The sequence below is a fragment of the Mastomys coucha genome, unplaced genomic scaffold, assembly GCF_008632895.1.
Source record: "Mastomys coucha isolate ucsf_1 unplaced genomic scaffold, UCSF_Mcou_1 pScaffold16, whole genome shotgun sequence".
Taxonomy (NCBI): Eukaryota; Metazoa; Chordata; class Mammalia; order Rodentia; family Muridae; genus Mastomys; species Mastomys coucha.
The window spans coordinates 9,777,313-9,794,805 of NW_022196898.1; the positions used below are offsets into that span (position 1 = coordinate 9,777,313).

The 17,493-nt window shown below is 39.4% G+C and overlaps 1 protein-coding gene across 7 annotated transcripts in view; it reads left to right on the forward strand.

Annotated features, from left to right (window-relative positions):
• The window catches only part of Med12l (mediator complex subunit 12L), a 329,972-nt gene that overhangs the window by 298,260 nt on the left and 14,219 nt on the right, over positions 1–17,493 (forward strand). For all 7 annotated transcript variants that reach the window (XM_031373910.1, XM_031373909.1, XM_031373912.1 and 4 more), the window contains 4 exons: positions 9,473–9,562; positions 11,234–11,463; positions 13,042–13,198; positions 16,438–16,533. In XM_031373910.1, coding sequence (XP_031229770.1) covers positions 9,473–9,562; positions 11,234–11,463; positions 13,042–13,198; positions 16,438–16,533 — 573 coding nt within the window. The remainder of the gene's footprint in view (positions 1–9,472; positions 9,563–11,233; positions 11,464–13,041; positions 13,199–16,437; positions 16,534–17,493) is intronic.

Sequence of the window (17,493 nt, forward strand, 5' to 3'; positions counted from 1 at the left end):
GGGAGGGAGGGAGGGAGGGAGGGAGACAATGAATGGGGGGTCAGAGAGAAGAGGGCTGGGGTGGTTGGTGGCACTTTTATCTGGGGTATACAACTTCTAGTGCAGAGGCAGGATGGTGTAATCATATGCTAAGATGTCCCTGAGAGCAGGCCAGTGGAATTGCCTGTACACTGACAACTAATAATGGTTCACTTTTATGATCACAAAGAGAAGATTGTTGAGAGAGAAATGAAAGTGCCCCCTTCTCTCCTCATGTTGATTTACTAAATAAGTGTCCCTCCATCCTGGCTTTTTTCTTATGCTTGTTTTGTTGAAGACTAAACTTTATATATGTGACTGGAGATCTTGTTTTGTTGTTGTTGTTGTTTGGGGGGGGGTTGTTGTTTTGGGGGGGTTGTTTTTTATTTTTGTTTGTTTTTTCAAGACAGGGTTTCTCTGTGTAGCCCTGGCTGTCCTGGAACTCACTCTGTAGACCAGGCTGGCCTCAAACTCAGAAATCCGCCTGCCTCTGCCCCCAAAGTGCTGGGATTAAAGGCGTGCTCCACCACTGCCTGGCTGAGATCTTGTATTTATTTCTTCTCATCGCCTTCCCTTTCTATTAAGAGGCAATCACTACCCTGAAACTGAACATTTGATGCTTTTATCGTATAGCTTGACTCCGTCAAAGTGATTATTGTCCTGGATTATTCTACAGATCAATGGAGTATATAAGTAATGTCACACATGTACTTTATTGTTCTATAAATTATTATTTTTGTTGCTGATTTCTGAGATGCCTTATATTTTTCCTGATATGAAATTTAGGCATTTTCATTTATTTATTTTTATGTATATGAGTACACTGTTCGATGTCTTCAGATACTCCAGAAGAGGGCATTGGATCCCATTACAGATGGTTGTGAGCCACCATGTGGTTGCTGGGAATTGAACTCAGGACCTCCGGAAGAGCAGCCAAGTGCTCTTACCCACTGAGCCACCTCTCCAGCCCAAATTTAGGCAGTTTTAAAGTACTTTGTCATTCATGTTTTCTGTTGGATAACTGTCCAGAACTCATGAACTGAGCATACTTTAAATCTTGGTCTTTTGTTAAAGTTAGTCAAAAGAGTCTTACTGAAGAATTCTTGAATTTTTTTATATTTACCTTCAATGTTTTCACACAGTGTCACTTAGGAACATCACTGTACAGTCATGAACTCAGGAAGGGGAACCAACTGACTCAGTACAGAGTATGTAAACACATTCATGACATCCTTTGGTAGAAGACATGTACATGGCATTTGGGTGGGGTTTACTTACTAATATATTGTGTTTTTGCTGAATGGTAACATTGGCATAGAACAGTTGGCCTGTGCCAAGATCTAGCCTAGAGGAAAATGAACATAGCGTATTTGTTAATGGGAGAGGGTAAAAGGTTGGGATAATGTGCAAAGAAAGGAAACGTTGTTATGAAGGTAGCTGCTGTATTTTTCATGTATTTATGGTATAGAAATTCTAAGCACGCACAGGCTCATAGACAACAGGTGTAACTCCACTCCGATCCTAGTTCCAAATCTTTCTATTCTCGAGCTCTTGCTCCTCCCTGTGGTGATTTACATTGTTTCTGGAGGGATGTGTGGCTTGATTTGTCAGCTGATGTGAGAGAGTGGACCTGTGGCTATGCAATAACTGTGTTACCACTTCCACTCAGTACTTGTTTCCAGATTCCTAACGAAATGCATCACCTCCGTTTCCTTTCCAGGATGGAGAATCTATTTTGATGTTTTGGTTTGGTTTCTGAGCATAGGTTTTGAGAGTACATGTTATAAGACCTCATCTCCTTTGCTTTGCCTGAGGTAGCCAAGAATGGATGTTCTGCATTCAATTACTGTTAGGTTTCTGCACCAGGTAGCCCTCCTACAATGTAAGTCCATGAAATGTAAGAGAGAATCAATACATATGTGTGTAAGTCAACTTGTTTCATTGCATTTTGATGGTAATGTTATATACTGCTGCAATACCTTAATCTGCATATTCCAACTTCAAAAATATTTGGCTCATTGCCTGCTTGCTGCTTAGGAAGTTTCTCTAGTAGTTGTCTTAGTAAAGCAGGGTTTAGAAATGCTTCTGAACTCTTAATTTTTCTTGAAGTTTTATGCTCATGAGGAATCAAACATGTAAGGATTTTATTCATTAAAAGCTTGAAGTAAACATTATTATTGTCACATTGCTAATGTTGTATGAAAGGAAATAATTGGCAAGGATCATTTTCCAATTGTTCAACTCAGTTTTTTTGGGGGGGGAAAGGTATTACAACCTATATAATATTTTGTTTAAAGTCAAAAGAGATACTTTGATTTTTATATTCATTTAAACAAATGGAAATTTTTATATTTTCTCTCCTCCTGTGTTTCATTACTCTCCTATTTTATGGATTTGATGACTATATTCAAATACTTATGTCTACGATGTCCAGGCATGTTAATAGACTATGTTGTAGACAAGGTGCATATTTGTGGTTTGTTTACTTTGGAATGAATCAGGCAGTTTTAGCAGTTAGTGCTGGTATCAATTGATGTTAGTCAAGTTCTATTGCAAGTGAAGGCTTTCTAAAAACAGTGCATGTGTGTAATTTGTCACTAGGACCTTGTAGTATTTCTCTGGGTCTATTTTCTGTGGTCAGTACAGAAGAGCCTGCTGTGATGACCATAACTTTTGCTTTATTTAATGCATGTTATTACAGCCATGGATACTTAGTAACTTCCAAATCAGTCTTATGTAAAACTGTTTTTGCTATGCAATTCATTACAGTACTGACTTATATTACAGCTATTAGTAGAACAGTAGTAGTAGTAGTAGTAGTAGTAGTAGTAGTAGTAGTAGTATTTCAATTTTTTTCCTTTATTTTTCTTTCATTGAAAATAGATTAGCCAGGCAGTGGTGGCGCACACCTTTAATCCCAGCACTTGGGAGGCAGAGGCAGGCGGATTTCTGAGTTCGAGGCCAGCCTGGTCTACAGAGTGAGTTCCAGGACAGCCAGGGCTATACAGAGAAACCCTGTCTCGAAAACCAAAAAAAAAAAAAAAAAAAAAAAAGAAAAGAAAATATATTTTTTTCATACAATGTATTCTGATTATGGTTTCCCTTCCCCAACTCCTCCAAGATTCTTCTGCTCCCCTCCCATCTGAATCCACACCCTTTCTATTTCTTTTTAGGAAACAAACAAACAAACAAACCAGAACAGGGCAAAATAACAAAAAGACAAAAGAAAAAGCCAAAGAAAAAGCACAAGAAACACACCTCTGTATACACAGGAATCCCCTTAAAACAAAACCCTGAAAGCCGTAATATATACACAGACGACTTGTAAAATTAAAGAAGAATGCCCCCACAAAACATTTTAAAACAAAGCCTCCCCAAAGATGGCACTGAATTCATTTTGTGTTGGCCATATATTGCTAGGCAGGGCAACACAGAGAACCCCTGATCTGAAAACCCAAACCAAACCAAATCAAACCAAGCCAGAATAGTTTCTATATCCAGTGAGACTCCTTTAGAGAGATCCAATTTTCATTTGTGAGTTGTTCCAATTGGAGATAGTTTCTGGGTACTGTATAGAGGTTTATGTCCACTTCTTACCAGCTGGGACTACAGTTTGCACAGGCCCATGCAGGTCATGTGTGTGGTGTCTCCCTCTATGAGTTCATATGTGCACCGTCCTGCTGTGTTTAGAAGGCCTTGTTTCTCTGGTGTCCCATATCTTCTTTGGCACTTAAAATCTTTCTGCTCCTCTTCTGGGGGTTCCCTGAGACCTAAGGGCAAGGATTTAATGGAGACATCCAGTTTTGGGAAGAGAAACTAGTATCAATGACCTGAGTTGGATGGGCGTTCCCTTTAGATAAAAACTCAATTAGGTGTGCCCTATTCCTGGTACTGGTCTGTCATTCAGTGATGAGATATGTCTAACTGGGGCTCCTCCCTGATTACTTGGCTATCTTATTTAGATCGTGTTCTTATATCTATGTATTTTATGAAGCTTTTACTGTATTAGGCCCCCTTCAAATAGTCCTTTTATGTCCCTCCCCATATCTCCTTCCTCACCTCCTCTCCCTTCCCCCTTCCCATTTGATCCTCCCACTTTTCCCTCTACCCAACCCTGTTTATCCATAATTATCTTTTTATTCTTTTTCCTAGGCAGAACCTTCCCTACACCCTAGTCCCTTACTGTATACTTAAACCTCTGTGGTTCTGTGATTTTTTTATGGAAGATCTGACAACTAACATCCACATATACTGGAGTATATACCATATTTATCTTTTGGGTTTACGGTTACCTCACTTGGATGATATTTTTTCAAGCTCCATTCATTTACTTAACAAATTTTTGGATTTCAGGGTTTTAGATTTTTTTTTGTTTGGTTTTTGTTTTGTTTTGTGGTTTTTGTCTGTTATTGTTGCTATTTTTAACAGATTAATAATGTTACATTGTGTAGATATATGACATTTTCTTTATCCCTTCATCAGTTTGTATTTATCTAAGCTGATTTAAATTTCTGGTTGTTATAAATATAGGAGCAATGAACATGGTTGAGAAAGTGTCTTGAGTACCAGGATGCAGAGACCTTTGGATCCTTGGTTCTTAGTCCTTTGAACCAAAAGCCAATACAGCTAGATCTTGAGATAGATCTTTGCAGCTTTCTGAAGAATCGGCATACTGATTTCCGTAGTAACTGTACAAGTTTCCACTTCCACTAGCAATGAATGAGCGTTCCCCTTACTCCACATCTTCAACGCATGGCTGTCATTAGTTTTATTGACCTTAGCCATTTTGACTGCCAAAAGATGGTTTGATTTGATTTCCTTGATGACTAAGGATGTTGAATATTTCTTTTTTAAGTGTTTCTCTGCAATTTGCATTTCATCTTTTGAGAACTCTGTTTAGATCTGTATCCTGTTCCTTAATTGGGTTGTTTTATTTTACACACACACACACACACACACACACACACACATTCATTCTGCACATAGAGAAAACAAATGAATCTATATGTATCTCAGACACTAACTTTTTGTGTGCTTTGACAGTGATGCATAGTTAGCAGGAGCAGTCTGATGGTCACGCAAGTTGATCTCCTCACTGTTTCCTGAGCCACTGTCCTAATTTGTATGTACTTTTCCTCAGCCTTGTTTTTATAAACAAAACATAAATCCCTCATGTTTTATTACATTTCACTTTCTAGAAACTCCTAAAGAAGCTGTGTTGGTCTGAACTCTCTTTCCATCCTTCATAGGAATCATTCTCTCTCTTACTGTTTATTTTTAAATTGAAAGGAAGTATCTTAGGTTAAAAAAAAAGATTGACTGTTTGAAACCCATGCACCAGGCCAGGTGAAGTTTTGGTGAATCTTCTACAGACCTAACCCATAGGGCCATGTTTGTTTCTGCTTTATCAAGCATTTACTCATTCAGTAGGGCTCATTCAAAGGACTCAACTCCAGAGCTTTATCTCAAGCCCCAGATATGAGTTTTTCAGTATATTTTAACAACAGATGGCACTGAAAATTAAGACAATTAGAAAGGACTTAGTAAGCCAGGTTATGTTGGCTCATGCCTTTAATCCCAGCACTTGGGAGGCAGAGGCAGGTGGATTTCTGAGTTTGAGGACAGCCTGGTCTACAGAGTGAGTTCCTGGACAGCCAGGGCTATACAGAGAAACTCTGTCTCGAAAAAACAAAAAACAAAAAACAAAAAAGACTTGGTAAATTAGTTTGTGCTAAGATAAAATCCCAGCTTTACTCTGGATTTTTAAACTTTAGTTTTCCTCAACAGGCATTATGGCTCTCTTACTATATGCTAGGTGCAGTGCTGGGAATTGATTAAAAATAAATTTTATGATGCTTACAATATTTTCTGGTAATAAAACTTAAACATAGTAGCCAAATATAGTGCTTATTGTTATTGTCAACTTGACAAATACTGGAATCAGTAGGAGATGGTCCTCTGGGCCCTGTGGGGGAATTATCTTGATTATGTTAACTAGATGGGAAGACCAATTGTAATTGGGTGGGACCATTCCCTGAGCTGGGATATTGAACCATGAGGTTCTGGTCTCTGTAATAGTGGAGAAAGCATGCCTACATTCATCACTCTCTTCCTCTAAGTGGATATAATGTGACCAGATGCTTGAAGAACCCAGGGTTTCTACCACAATGAACTTTATCTGGAACTCTGAACCAGACATAAATCCTGTCTCCCTTAAGTTGCTTTTATCAGGATTTTTTATTATCTCAAGGAATTTCTGTAAACAGGGAAAGAAACTGAGACATCAGATGTTCCAGTTTGGTGGCCATATTGTCACTCAGTTCTTGTGGTCCAGGTCCTCTGTGGTTTAGGTTATCCATAGTCCCAGCTTAATCCAGGTAAAACAATTCCTACTACATTATCATCTTTACTAAGTCTCTGTCTGTAACTTCTTAAGAGGCTTTGTGGTTCTTGCTTAGCACTTGTGAAATCTTTCAAGTTAAAACTATTCCACTGCTTTTTTACAAACTGAATATAATATGTTCCTGGCATTCTTTTTTTTTTTAACATTTATTTATTTTATGTATATGAGTACTCTATCTGCATTCCAGAAGAGGGCATCAGATCACACTCTAGATGGTTATGAGCTACCATGTAGTTGTTGGGAACTGAACTTAGGACCTTTTAGCCACTGTGCCATCTTTCCAGCCTCCTACCATTATTCTTGGAAAAAAAAATAAGGAAGGAAGAAAAACAGAAATCGGTTTTAGGAGAGTGATTAAGGTATTTCCCTTCTAGGATAGTCAGTATGTTGCCAAAGCTATTCAAAAACTTTTTGGGAGCACTGACTAACCTGGGATGTTCTTTTCTCAGGGAGCATATATAGACCTCTGTTGAACTTAGATATGGGGGATTGAACACAATATATTCACATATGACTAGCTCATCTTTAGGTAATAATGATTGGCATGAATCTCAGAATATCAAACAAATTATTCTCCATGCTTTTATTATTATTTTTTGATTTTATGTAAATTGGTATTTGGGCTATGTCTGTCTGTGTGAGTGTATCAAATCCCCTAGAACAGGAATTATAGACAGTTTTGAGTTGCCAGGTGCATGCTGGGAATTGAACTGGGGTATCTGGAAGTGCTCTCAAGCATGAAGCCATTTCTAGTCCTCCCCATGGTTCTTATAAAGTTTATAAAACCATTATGTGAGTTATTTTGTAATTATTTTATATAGAAAGTAATTTATAGTTTATGTCTCTCAAATTTTCATAATGTCTACTACTATTTGCCAACAAGCATGTCATTCAATGACTGAGATAAATGTTGTTAGTACTATAATTTTCAGAACCATCCCATGAGTCATAGGATGATTTTTAGTATTCAGAGCAAGAGTAAAGCATTAACTATGTCTTATGTGTGTAGCAGTGCAAGCATCTTATTTCCTTCTGACTTCAAATGGCCTGGGTATGGTCAGCTGGCATTCCTAGGATTCTAACTTACATGTGCTAGCTATCTGTTCTTTCAATCTGCAAACATGATAATATTTGTGTGTTTATCCCACACAAAAGCACCATTTCAGAGACCTTACATAGTCATAATGTCAAAACAGTTCCTCAGCCTTGACTTTTGAGGGCTAAGAACTATTTGTAATGTGGAGAAGATAAATTAGACTCTCATGACACCCAAATGGAAATCTGGATGATGGTTCTTAGTTCCAACCATGTGATGACAGAGTTGTACTTAAGGGATCAATGAGAATATCTTCTTAGTACCTTACTCTAGAAGTCACTAAGTCTGGATATATTTAACTCATAAGTGAATCACTCTCCCTCTCCCTCGCTCCCTCTCTCTGTCTCTCTCTCTCTGTCTCTCTGTCTCTCTCTCTCTCTCTCTCTCTCTCTCTCTTTTTCCTTTTATGTAAATGGATTCTTTCCCACAATACATTATGATATGATTTTTCCTCTCCTTTATCTGTGTAGTTCCTCCTTATCTCTTTTCCTGTCTGGAGCTAACCCTATTCTGTCTCTCTTTAGTAAATGCACAGGTATCTAAGGGGTAATAATTAAATAAAGTATAATAAAATAGAACAGAAGCAAACAAAGAGAAGGAAGAAAGCCTAAGAAAAGGTACAAGAGAGAGATGTAGTCACAGAGACCCCCTCCTTCGCATAACACAGAAACATAAAGGCAAAAGCCATTATATACAAACAAAGGACCCGTAGGGCAAACATAAGTAAAGAAAGTAAAAGAAAGTAAATTTTATAAAGCCCTGACACTATATTATGAGACAAGGAACTGCCAAAAAAAATGTCATTGAGGCCATATTCTGTTGGCCGTCTACTAATTTTCATGGAGAGGTCAGAAGACCATGCATTTGATGGATAATACATGTGGTTTCAGTATCTCATTACAACTGCAAAGAGAATTTTTCTTCAGTTTTGTTATGGGCTTATTTTAAGTCACTATAATCCTTAAAGAATAAGCTCCCATGAATGTTTAAGTGCTATCATGCTTGGAAGTATCTGTTCTGGGTGGGGACACTCTGACTTTGGACTCCGATCTCCGGAGTTTAGGCCATGACTTTGTAGCAGCCCAGACTTGGCACATGTTGCATTCTTACTGTGGTTGGTATTGGCATTCTCCTACCTAAACTAAACACTCATCCCCTTTCTTTGTTAGACATGTATTTAGTTTTTCCAAAGCACTCTAAAACGATTTCATGCAACTATAATCTAGCACGTTTTAAGTGTGAGACGGTAGTAAAATAATTACACATTGAACTTATTTCACCCTCGTAATGAAGTCTTGGGGAAATGTAGGAACGCTGAGAAGCTACGCTTTTCCCCTCTGTGATTAGCACTGCAAGCTTCCATAAAATAACTCCCAGTAAGCAGTATACGAAGATCATAAATAGCTATCATTTTGATTTGTGTTCTAAAGCCAAAGCGTATTAAATTAAGGCTGGTAAAAAAAATTATTAACTGCTTCTATTCTACATGTCATTGGCTAGAATTATATTTGCTATTAGCTTAGAAATTTTATTGAATGTACCTCATTATAGAGCCTTACAAGGTATTAAAATTTCCTCAGGAAACAGTATGCGCAGTTTTCAGATCATGATGATAAAGCTTCATTAAGAAGCCGTAGGAATTTCACATGTGACGAGAATATGCCATGTGTCTTTTTCTCCTTCTGCACAGGTGCTGGGTAGTGCCTGTGACTGGAGAGCCACAATTAAGAGGTTCCCCCGTACCCAGAGAAGCATGTGTGCTCTCCTGGAGCGTCATTTAAGAAACTCTTTGCTGAGAGGGGTTAGGCATAAATTTATGTTTGTTACTGGTGGTGACATTTAGAACACAGTCTGAAGCTCTCTTCACCGAACAGTCTGAAATCTGTAAGTTCTGTATTCAGAAGCTCAACTCCAGCGCTTTCAGTTACAGAGTCTGTCCTGATTTTGTTTTCCAGGGCCAGCCAGGGGACCAGGCTGCTCTCTTTACTGCACAAGCACGGCCCTCCCCTCAGCTCCCTCAGTATCCAGGGCTGCAACAAGCACAGGTACCCACACTGTTTTGAAGCAAAGGATTCCTTGATGTTTAACACTATTTATTCGGAGGAGGAGATCAAGGAAACTGCTTCTCAACTAGATTTAGAACTTAGTTATTTCCACTTCCATGATTTCGGAGAACAGTAATTGTTGAGTAGGTCCCAGGATTGATCAGGAAATTCTTAGATTAGAAATGGAAATTAGTTCAGACTTCTCTTCTGCTGCTGATACATATTGAAGCCATTGATCCAAGGTGGTGGCACACACCTGTAATATGTACCCAAGAGGCAGAGGCAGGAGGATCAAGGCCAGTCAAGATTATGTAGTTGAGACCGCATCTCAAAATCAGTCAACCAATCAATTAATTAAAATGTTGAGTCATCTCAGTTATTTATGATATAATATTTAATGGTACAACGTTATAGAAATTTTCATATTCAAAGGTAACTTCCATGAGGAATCATGGTAGAAGGACAGGATAATGGGCCATTGAGTCAAGTCACAGCACCGGTGTTGTTGACTTAGTAGCTAGATGACATGCACGTTACTCTGTGGTCTAGCTTCCTTTTCTGTAAGGGCAAGAGGAAAGATGTGAGATTCAAGGAAATCTATGGAATTAACATACTGTCACATACACAATAAATGCTCAACAAATGGTGCACTTACCTTTAAAAAGTGTAGATTTTTGCCAGGTGTTGGTGCTACATACCATTAGTGCCAGCACTTGGGAGGCAGAGGCAGGTGGAACTCTATGAGTTCAAGACCATCTATCTGGTCTACAGAACAAATTCCAGAACAGCCAAAGCTATACAGAGATACCCTGTCTGAAATAAGATAAAATAAAATAAAATAAAATAATCCTTTATTCTCCCTTTGCCCAAACTCTTTAGTAGTTTTATTATTTCTGCATCCTTACACCCTTACTCCTTTCTTTTTATTCAAAAAAGACCTGATACTTTGATAAGATTTGTGTTGGGGCTGGCTCTTCATTCCTTGTATAAAGCTGAAAGGAGTGCCCTGTTTGTCTTACATAGATCCTGAGTCTGGGTTCCTGTAGGCTGCTTCTGCATTTTAGTCTGTCTCTAGAGTCAGGGTTCTAACACTGCTTTAATATGTAGTGTTTGGGGGAATCCAGTGAACAGGCAGCATTTTGTTCAGAGAATTGTATCTTGTGATCCAGAAAACTCCATGTTTGTCATTTACATAAGGTATCAAGGTTTAGAGAAATAAGTTCTTGTATTAATGGGAAAGTATACCTTGTCAATTGATGTTCACTGGGCGTGGCTCCTTGCTTGTCCCACTTTGGAGCTGATACTGACATTGTTTTGGTTTTGTTGAATCTAGGCATGGAACGTGTGGATGCTTCGCTGGTTATTTCTATGCACAAAGGTGCCCTTTCTAGCCCGTAAATAGTCAGCTCAACTTAGAAAGCAAATGGATATCCACTCATTTTGAACTAGAGACGTCTGTAGAATTGTTATCCAACCAGTCTATTCTATAAGTGTCTGGTTAGACTTCTCTCTTGCAAGAGTAGGCATCCTCATATGTTGAGTCGTCCCAGCCTTTGAGAACAATGAGTTTCAGGTCGGACCTCCTGGGCTTATCTTTGCCTCACGTTTCTTAGTGATGGGAATATGGGTGCTAACTGGAGCACTGACATTTTCCTTTGTGCCTTCCTGCAGACCATGCCGCAGGGCTACACAATGTATGGAACACAGATGCCTTTGCAACAGGCAGCTCAGCAGCAGCCTGGTGGGGTGGTCCTTTCCCCCAGCTACAACTCCAGGGCCTATCCGGCTGCACATTCCAGCCCAGCACTGATGGAAAGACTCCGGCAGCTTCAGCAGCAGCCAAGTGGCTACGTGCAGCAGCAGGCCTCCCCGTACCTGCAGCCCGTAGCTGGCTCTCAGAGGTGATACCTGTTGAAGTAATTGCAATAGTAAACCCTCTCAGCCCTGGGATTGTTATTCTCCTTCCAAGCGTTTGATATTGTAATGGTTTTTGAGCTCCTATATTTGCGTCCTGACATCTCGGATCTTTTTGGTTTTTTTGGTTTTTTTTTTTTTTTTTTAACCAACATGCAGTAGAAGTTCCAGATTCTTTCATTCCAGAACACTGCGGTTTTGACTCACTTCTTCCATGTGTACTATGTAAGATTTTTTCAGATGATACCCGTGTGTTAGTGCTAGTGATCTTTCTGCTTTTTTTTCCCCCAAAAGGGTTTTTTATTAAAAGTGTCTGAGAAACTATCGATCATTGTTAGCAGCGACTTACTAGAATTTGCTGATCGGATCCAGTTTATGTTGTAGTATTAACTGTACATGATGCTTCACAAAGTTTTGTTATAACTTAGTTTCTATTTTTCCCACCTCAGAGATGACTCACTGCCAACTCTTCTGGTTCTTGTTTTAATCACACCCCTTCCTCCTAGGATGTGTCCATACTGCTTATTGTTGTAGCTGCTATCCACACATGGCTAAATTTAAATTAATTAAATTTGATTTAACATTTATTTCTGCAGACACATTAGTCACATTTCAAGTGCACATTAGTTGGCTATGACAGCATGGCTAGATTTGCGGTTCACGGTCTGTGTGCTGGTGTGAAGGCCTAGTATTGACAGGAGCCCCATGTTCAACGAGATGCTGGACTTTCTCTTGAAATTCTGTGGCTTTGACCAAGGGGCCTTTGCCTTTTTGTTTACTTCTAAACCCTGATAACTGTCTAACTAGTCCTAGTGGCTAAAGGCCATTTCATTGGATGACACAGATAAAAATCATTATTGCTTATCAAAATATACAATATAATCCAGAAGAATTAGGTTTGTAAAGTTGTGCATTGTATAGTGGATAGCAGCTTAGCTCCTATGCATTACCATCAATGACATGTCTGCTTAGGATAATAACTCTCTGAAGATTAGAAGGTAGGTGGTATTTGTGGGAAGTAAGCTAATTTGTAAAACCTGCATTATGCTCACCATGTTTTATAATAAGTAGTAGCAGAGCAGAGCTCAGTAACTTGAACTTCAGTGCTCAAAACATTCTGGGTTCAAATCTCACCTGTGTCATTTTTTTTTTCTGGATGACCTTAGTTATTTCTCTATGTCCACTGGTTCATTTTTAAAGTTAGATAATAAAACTACTGACTCATAGGGATACTCGATAATATATGATTGTTCAACCCTTCCACTCCCAGTCTTCCTGAAGTAAAAATTAACTTATCTTCACTTATTGCTAACAACTAATTTGATTTATTTGAGAAGTAATTTCTGTGTGATTGCTACTTTGCTCAAAGTAGTATGTTTACTGTCTTTTTATTCCCATTCGGTCACATTTGCTATCTGACCCTCTGGCCTTTTCCAATTTTAATTGTACACATGATTATTGAACATGAACTGTTTCTTGGTGGATATGTGTAAAATGCTGGAGGCGCTGACTGACTTCCGTGGTACGCCTGGTTCCTGAACACAAGTTGCATTATTCTTTGCCAGACTGAACCACCAGGCTCTACAGCAGAGCCCTCTGGTGGGCGGGGGAATTGATGCTGTGCTGACTCCCGCACATCCCAACCTCCCCTCGGTGCCCCTGCCTCAGGACCCAATGAGGCCCAGACAGCAGCAAGTTCGACAGCAGCAGAGACTCCTCCAGGTATGGGGGCAGGGAGGTGAGGGCAATGCCATCCCTTCCGGTAATGCAGAACATTTACAGTGAAGCGTTCAGTTCCAAAGCGCCCTACGTATTTGACACTAAGCACCTTGGCAAGTACACTGTAGTTCCATCTAGAGAGACTTTTCTTTTCTCTGTAACTGCCAGGCCATGGGCAGGAGACTGCATGGCACAGAACCATTCCCTTCCCCAAAGCTTCAAGGGGCACATGGGTGTCTTAGTTTAAATGTGCGCCTCAGTTTACTTGATCGCTAATTGACTAAGAGCCTACAATTTGCATACAAAATTTAATATTCATGAGGAAAAATTAGGAGCAAATGCAGCTTTCAGTCATCTCTTTGATTCTCATAACGCTATGATTTCTACACACACTTCTATTCTACTTAAACTGTGGAGATGGAGAAGCAGAGATTACAGTTTGGAGGGCTCTGTGTGGGAATCCAGAAGGTGATGGTATGTTCATTTGATATAAATACTTGAGTCTTCTAGGTAAACAGTTTCTCCCTTTAGCTCATTCGTGTGTCTAATTTATTCCAGTATTATTGTGGATGGGGGATATAGGCCATTGGTAAAGCACCTTCCCAGAATGCACACAGCCCTGGGCTAATCCCCAGCACTATAATGAAGGAAGAAGCAAAAGCAGGCAGGCAGGCAGGCGGGCGGGCAGGCGGGCAGGCGGGATTGCTAGTCCAAAATAAGGTACAACTTTATTTTATTTACCTACACAGAACCATGAGGAAATGTGAAATCTAATCAAGCAGGGTATGCACAAGGGAACTATATATGCTGTATGAGGTGACAGGCAAGAAAGACGGGGATGCAGAAAGGAACTTAAGGGAGATGTGTGTCAACTTTTACACTGGATAGAGAGAAGGAAAAAAAATAGTTCCCCTAAGAATTTAAACCATCAATATGCCCAAGTGATGAAGTCTGAATCTAGTGTGATCTATAAGATTATAGTTGAGAGGCTCCAAGGAAACAAGGAGAAGTGAAGACCAGCCCTCTGCAGAACAGAGCTTCAGTGTGTAATGTGACCATTAGTTTTTTAAAGGTCATGATACATTATTGATAACACATGGTAACTGATTTGGGTGACTGTAGCCTACCAATGTCCTCCTCATTGTATAGAGGCCATTGCCAAAGTGGTAAGACAAAACAAAACAAAACAAATCTACTCTTAAGTTGTCATCCATAAAATGGAAAAGATAATAAAGCGTCTTTCTAACTGTCCATCAGATAAGCCAACAATACAGTAAGACAATTCAAGCAAAGCACTAGTTTGACATTATTTCTAATAATTTTTAGTAACATAACTATTAAAACAGAGAATGGTAGGTTCTTTAGCCACTGTTTTACAAGTTTGCAGATATTTTTCAGGCAACTCTTTGAATGTCTCTGTTTTAAGATTTGTTACTTCTAAATCACCAAGGAGCGGTGCTTGGTTGCTTGCTTACCACTTTCTGCTTCCCCAGGGCATTTTCAAGGTTGCAAATAGATCATTTTCTTACTAGGGAACCTCTTACTTTCCCCCTGTTGGCCTGAGCCCTGACACTGTTTCTTATCAACAGTAGATTCCTGGGAGATAAAGAAAGGAAATGTAATTAGTTTGTTTGTCTGAATTACATTTATTCCTCTTTTTTATGGTTGGCTATTGACATAAAGGAAAATGTAAGCAATTGAGAAGTTGAGTTTATCTCCCTTGAAAGATTTTGCAGAGAACCAAGTGAATGGTAGCTTCCTCTTGCAATGCTTCTGATTCAGCCAGCACTGTTCATGTTGACACACATCTACACCACTGCTGGGATTACACATCTGCAAGTATTGCAGAACTGGAAGTAAATGTTTATTTTCACTTTAAAAGGAGAATAGTATATAGACAAAGTTGGGAAAATGCATATGATGAAAATCTAGTCAGGTCACCAGTAACTAAAGGCTACTGAGAGAAACTAATTTTTTATTTTTTATTTTGTATTGCCTTCCCACCTTATATATATATATGCATTCTGTTTCTTCTATGACCTAGATGTGCTTTCCAAGAGCTATTGATTTGAGCCAATATAGTGTGGACAGGCTTTTGTGTTTCATGTTAGTAATTTATTACACATTTTCTATGGGCTAGTTTATATCTTATATTAAAAAAAGGTAAAAATGAGGACTCCAAATATCATAAGGAAGATAGTAACTGGTGCTTGTGTTAGTTGGAAGTGTGAGATAGGTCACTTGTGGGTGGACAGGCAGAGCATGTGAAAGAGGCTGAAACAATAAGTGTACAAGATGTCCCAGGACAGTAAGCACTGGCTGCCAAAGGAAGAGACCTTTGATTCGGGGTGGTCTGAGAAGGCTTCCTGGAAGAGCAAGTTTGTGTCATTAAAACACTTGAAGGAAGAAGAGCAAGTTTGGCAAGGTAAAGATGTAGGATGCAGGGTTACAATCATGCCTCACACAGTGACGGGTGTGGGCTGTCCATGGTGGGCTAAGGTGACAGTGATCCCTTCAGAGTTTAATGCAGCTTAAAAGCACTTTTACCTTGTGACACCATGGGCTTCATTATCACGATAGCATCATCCCAGCACGATGCAACTGCGTTTGGATGTTGGTGCTATAAAGAGACGAATCCTACTGCCTCTTATACAAGAGCATCACTATAGTTAGTGTGAAGTGCTTAATACTAGGAAAGAATCATCCCCCGATGTGCCTGCTTATTCCTTACAGTCTATATTGTTGTTATGGAGTATACTCCTGCTTATTAAAATACCTTTTGTGGTTGGAGATGTACCTCAGCAGTGGAGCACGTGCCTGGGATGCATGAGGCCCTAGCTTGAGTTATCCGCACTAGAAGGAAAGAATAAAACAGTATGCTCTGTTTTATCGGCAGCAGGCTCGTGCATCTTGTGTTTTCTAGGTCTCTAAATTGCATCATTTACCATGTCCTTAATTCACTCTTAATTTCATTTTGTTCCCCATGGCCCTAGAAGTAATAAGCTATCCAGTGTATATGCTGCAGCCTAGGTGTGTGGTTGGCTACACCACCTATATTTTTATAAGTATACTATACAACATTCAGACACTGCAAGAGTCACCTAATGACATATTTTTTGAGAGTCTATCCCAACTGTTTTGCTTAAATGGAAGAGATAAAATGTATATTAGCGAGGGCTGTTCAGATGTGTCTCAGCCCCACCATTTTAAGGGGCTACCATAATCTCTTTCTTTCTTTCTAGATGCAGCAGCCCCAGCAGGCCCCCCAGCCCCAGCAGCCCTCACAGACCCAGAGTCAGGCCCTTGGTCTCCAAGCAATGCAGCCCCAGCAGCCTTTGGTAAGGCCTGGTGTGTTGGAACCAGGATGTGGGTTTCTCTTTTAAAGCAGGTGCACTCTCCATAGCCGTGAAATTTTAAGAGGGGAATTGTCTAAATATACTTGGCCACCTTTCCTAGAATTCTGTCAGCATTGTGTTCTTATAGGAAATGGCATATTTGTTTTCATTTAAATCCATAATTAATATGCATTAATAAATTTCAATATACAGATAAAATTTTGCTTCATTCAATTTTCCAATTCCTTTTTGGAAAAAAAAGTAAAGCACTCAATGGATGAAAATCTTATCAGTAAGATGTTAAGACATTTTCTGTAAAGAGTAAAGAATGATTTCATGTATATGTTAAGATGATCTTAGATATTTTATACCATCCTCAGAGAGTATGAAAGTAATTCGTAAAATGACATGTTAGAAATTAAACCAAGTCTCTTTATCCAGTTAGCATTTTCTGCAAGAATTTCCACGTTCATTGTTCATAATCTACAGTCCACTTCTTTAATGTCTCAAATTGAATTTAGGAACATGTGCATAACACGGATGTTTTGAAAACCTCAGCGATGTTGATGGCTTGTTCTCTGAGTTCCACCCGAGGGTTATAGGTTGCTGTACTCATTGCCATTGGAAAGCAGCAGTGCCACAAATTGTCAGCCCAGAATGGGAAAGCCAGCCTCCAAAGTGTGTAGTGAAAGAAAGGAGCATGGAGCCATGGCAACACACTGGGGAGAGACAGCGGAGCTCCGTGGCTAAAGGCTGGACCCCAGCAGGTCTCTCCTGTGGAACCAGCCTAGTAGAGGGTCCCCGCTAGGGAGGCCCCGGTTCATTTAACACTACTGCTCTGGCCAGCCAAGTCCCGTTTTTCCCCTGTTCTTTTGTACCAAGTATCTAGCTTTTCCAGTTTTGATTTTTTTTTTGTTTGTTTAAAAATATTTATAGCACTCTATGTAATCTTTTTTTTTTTTT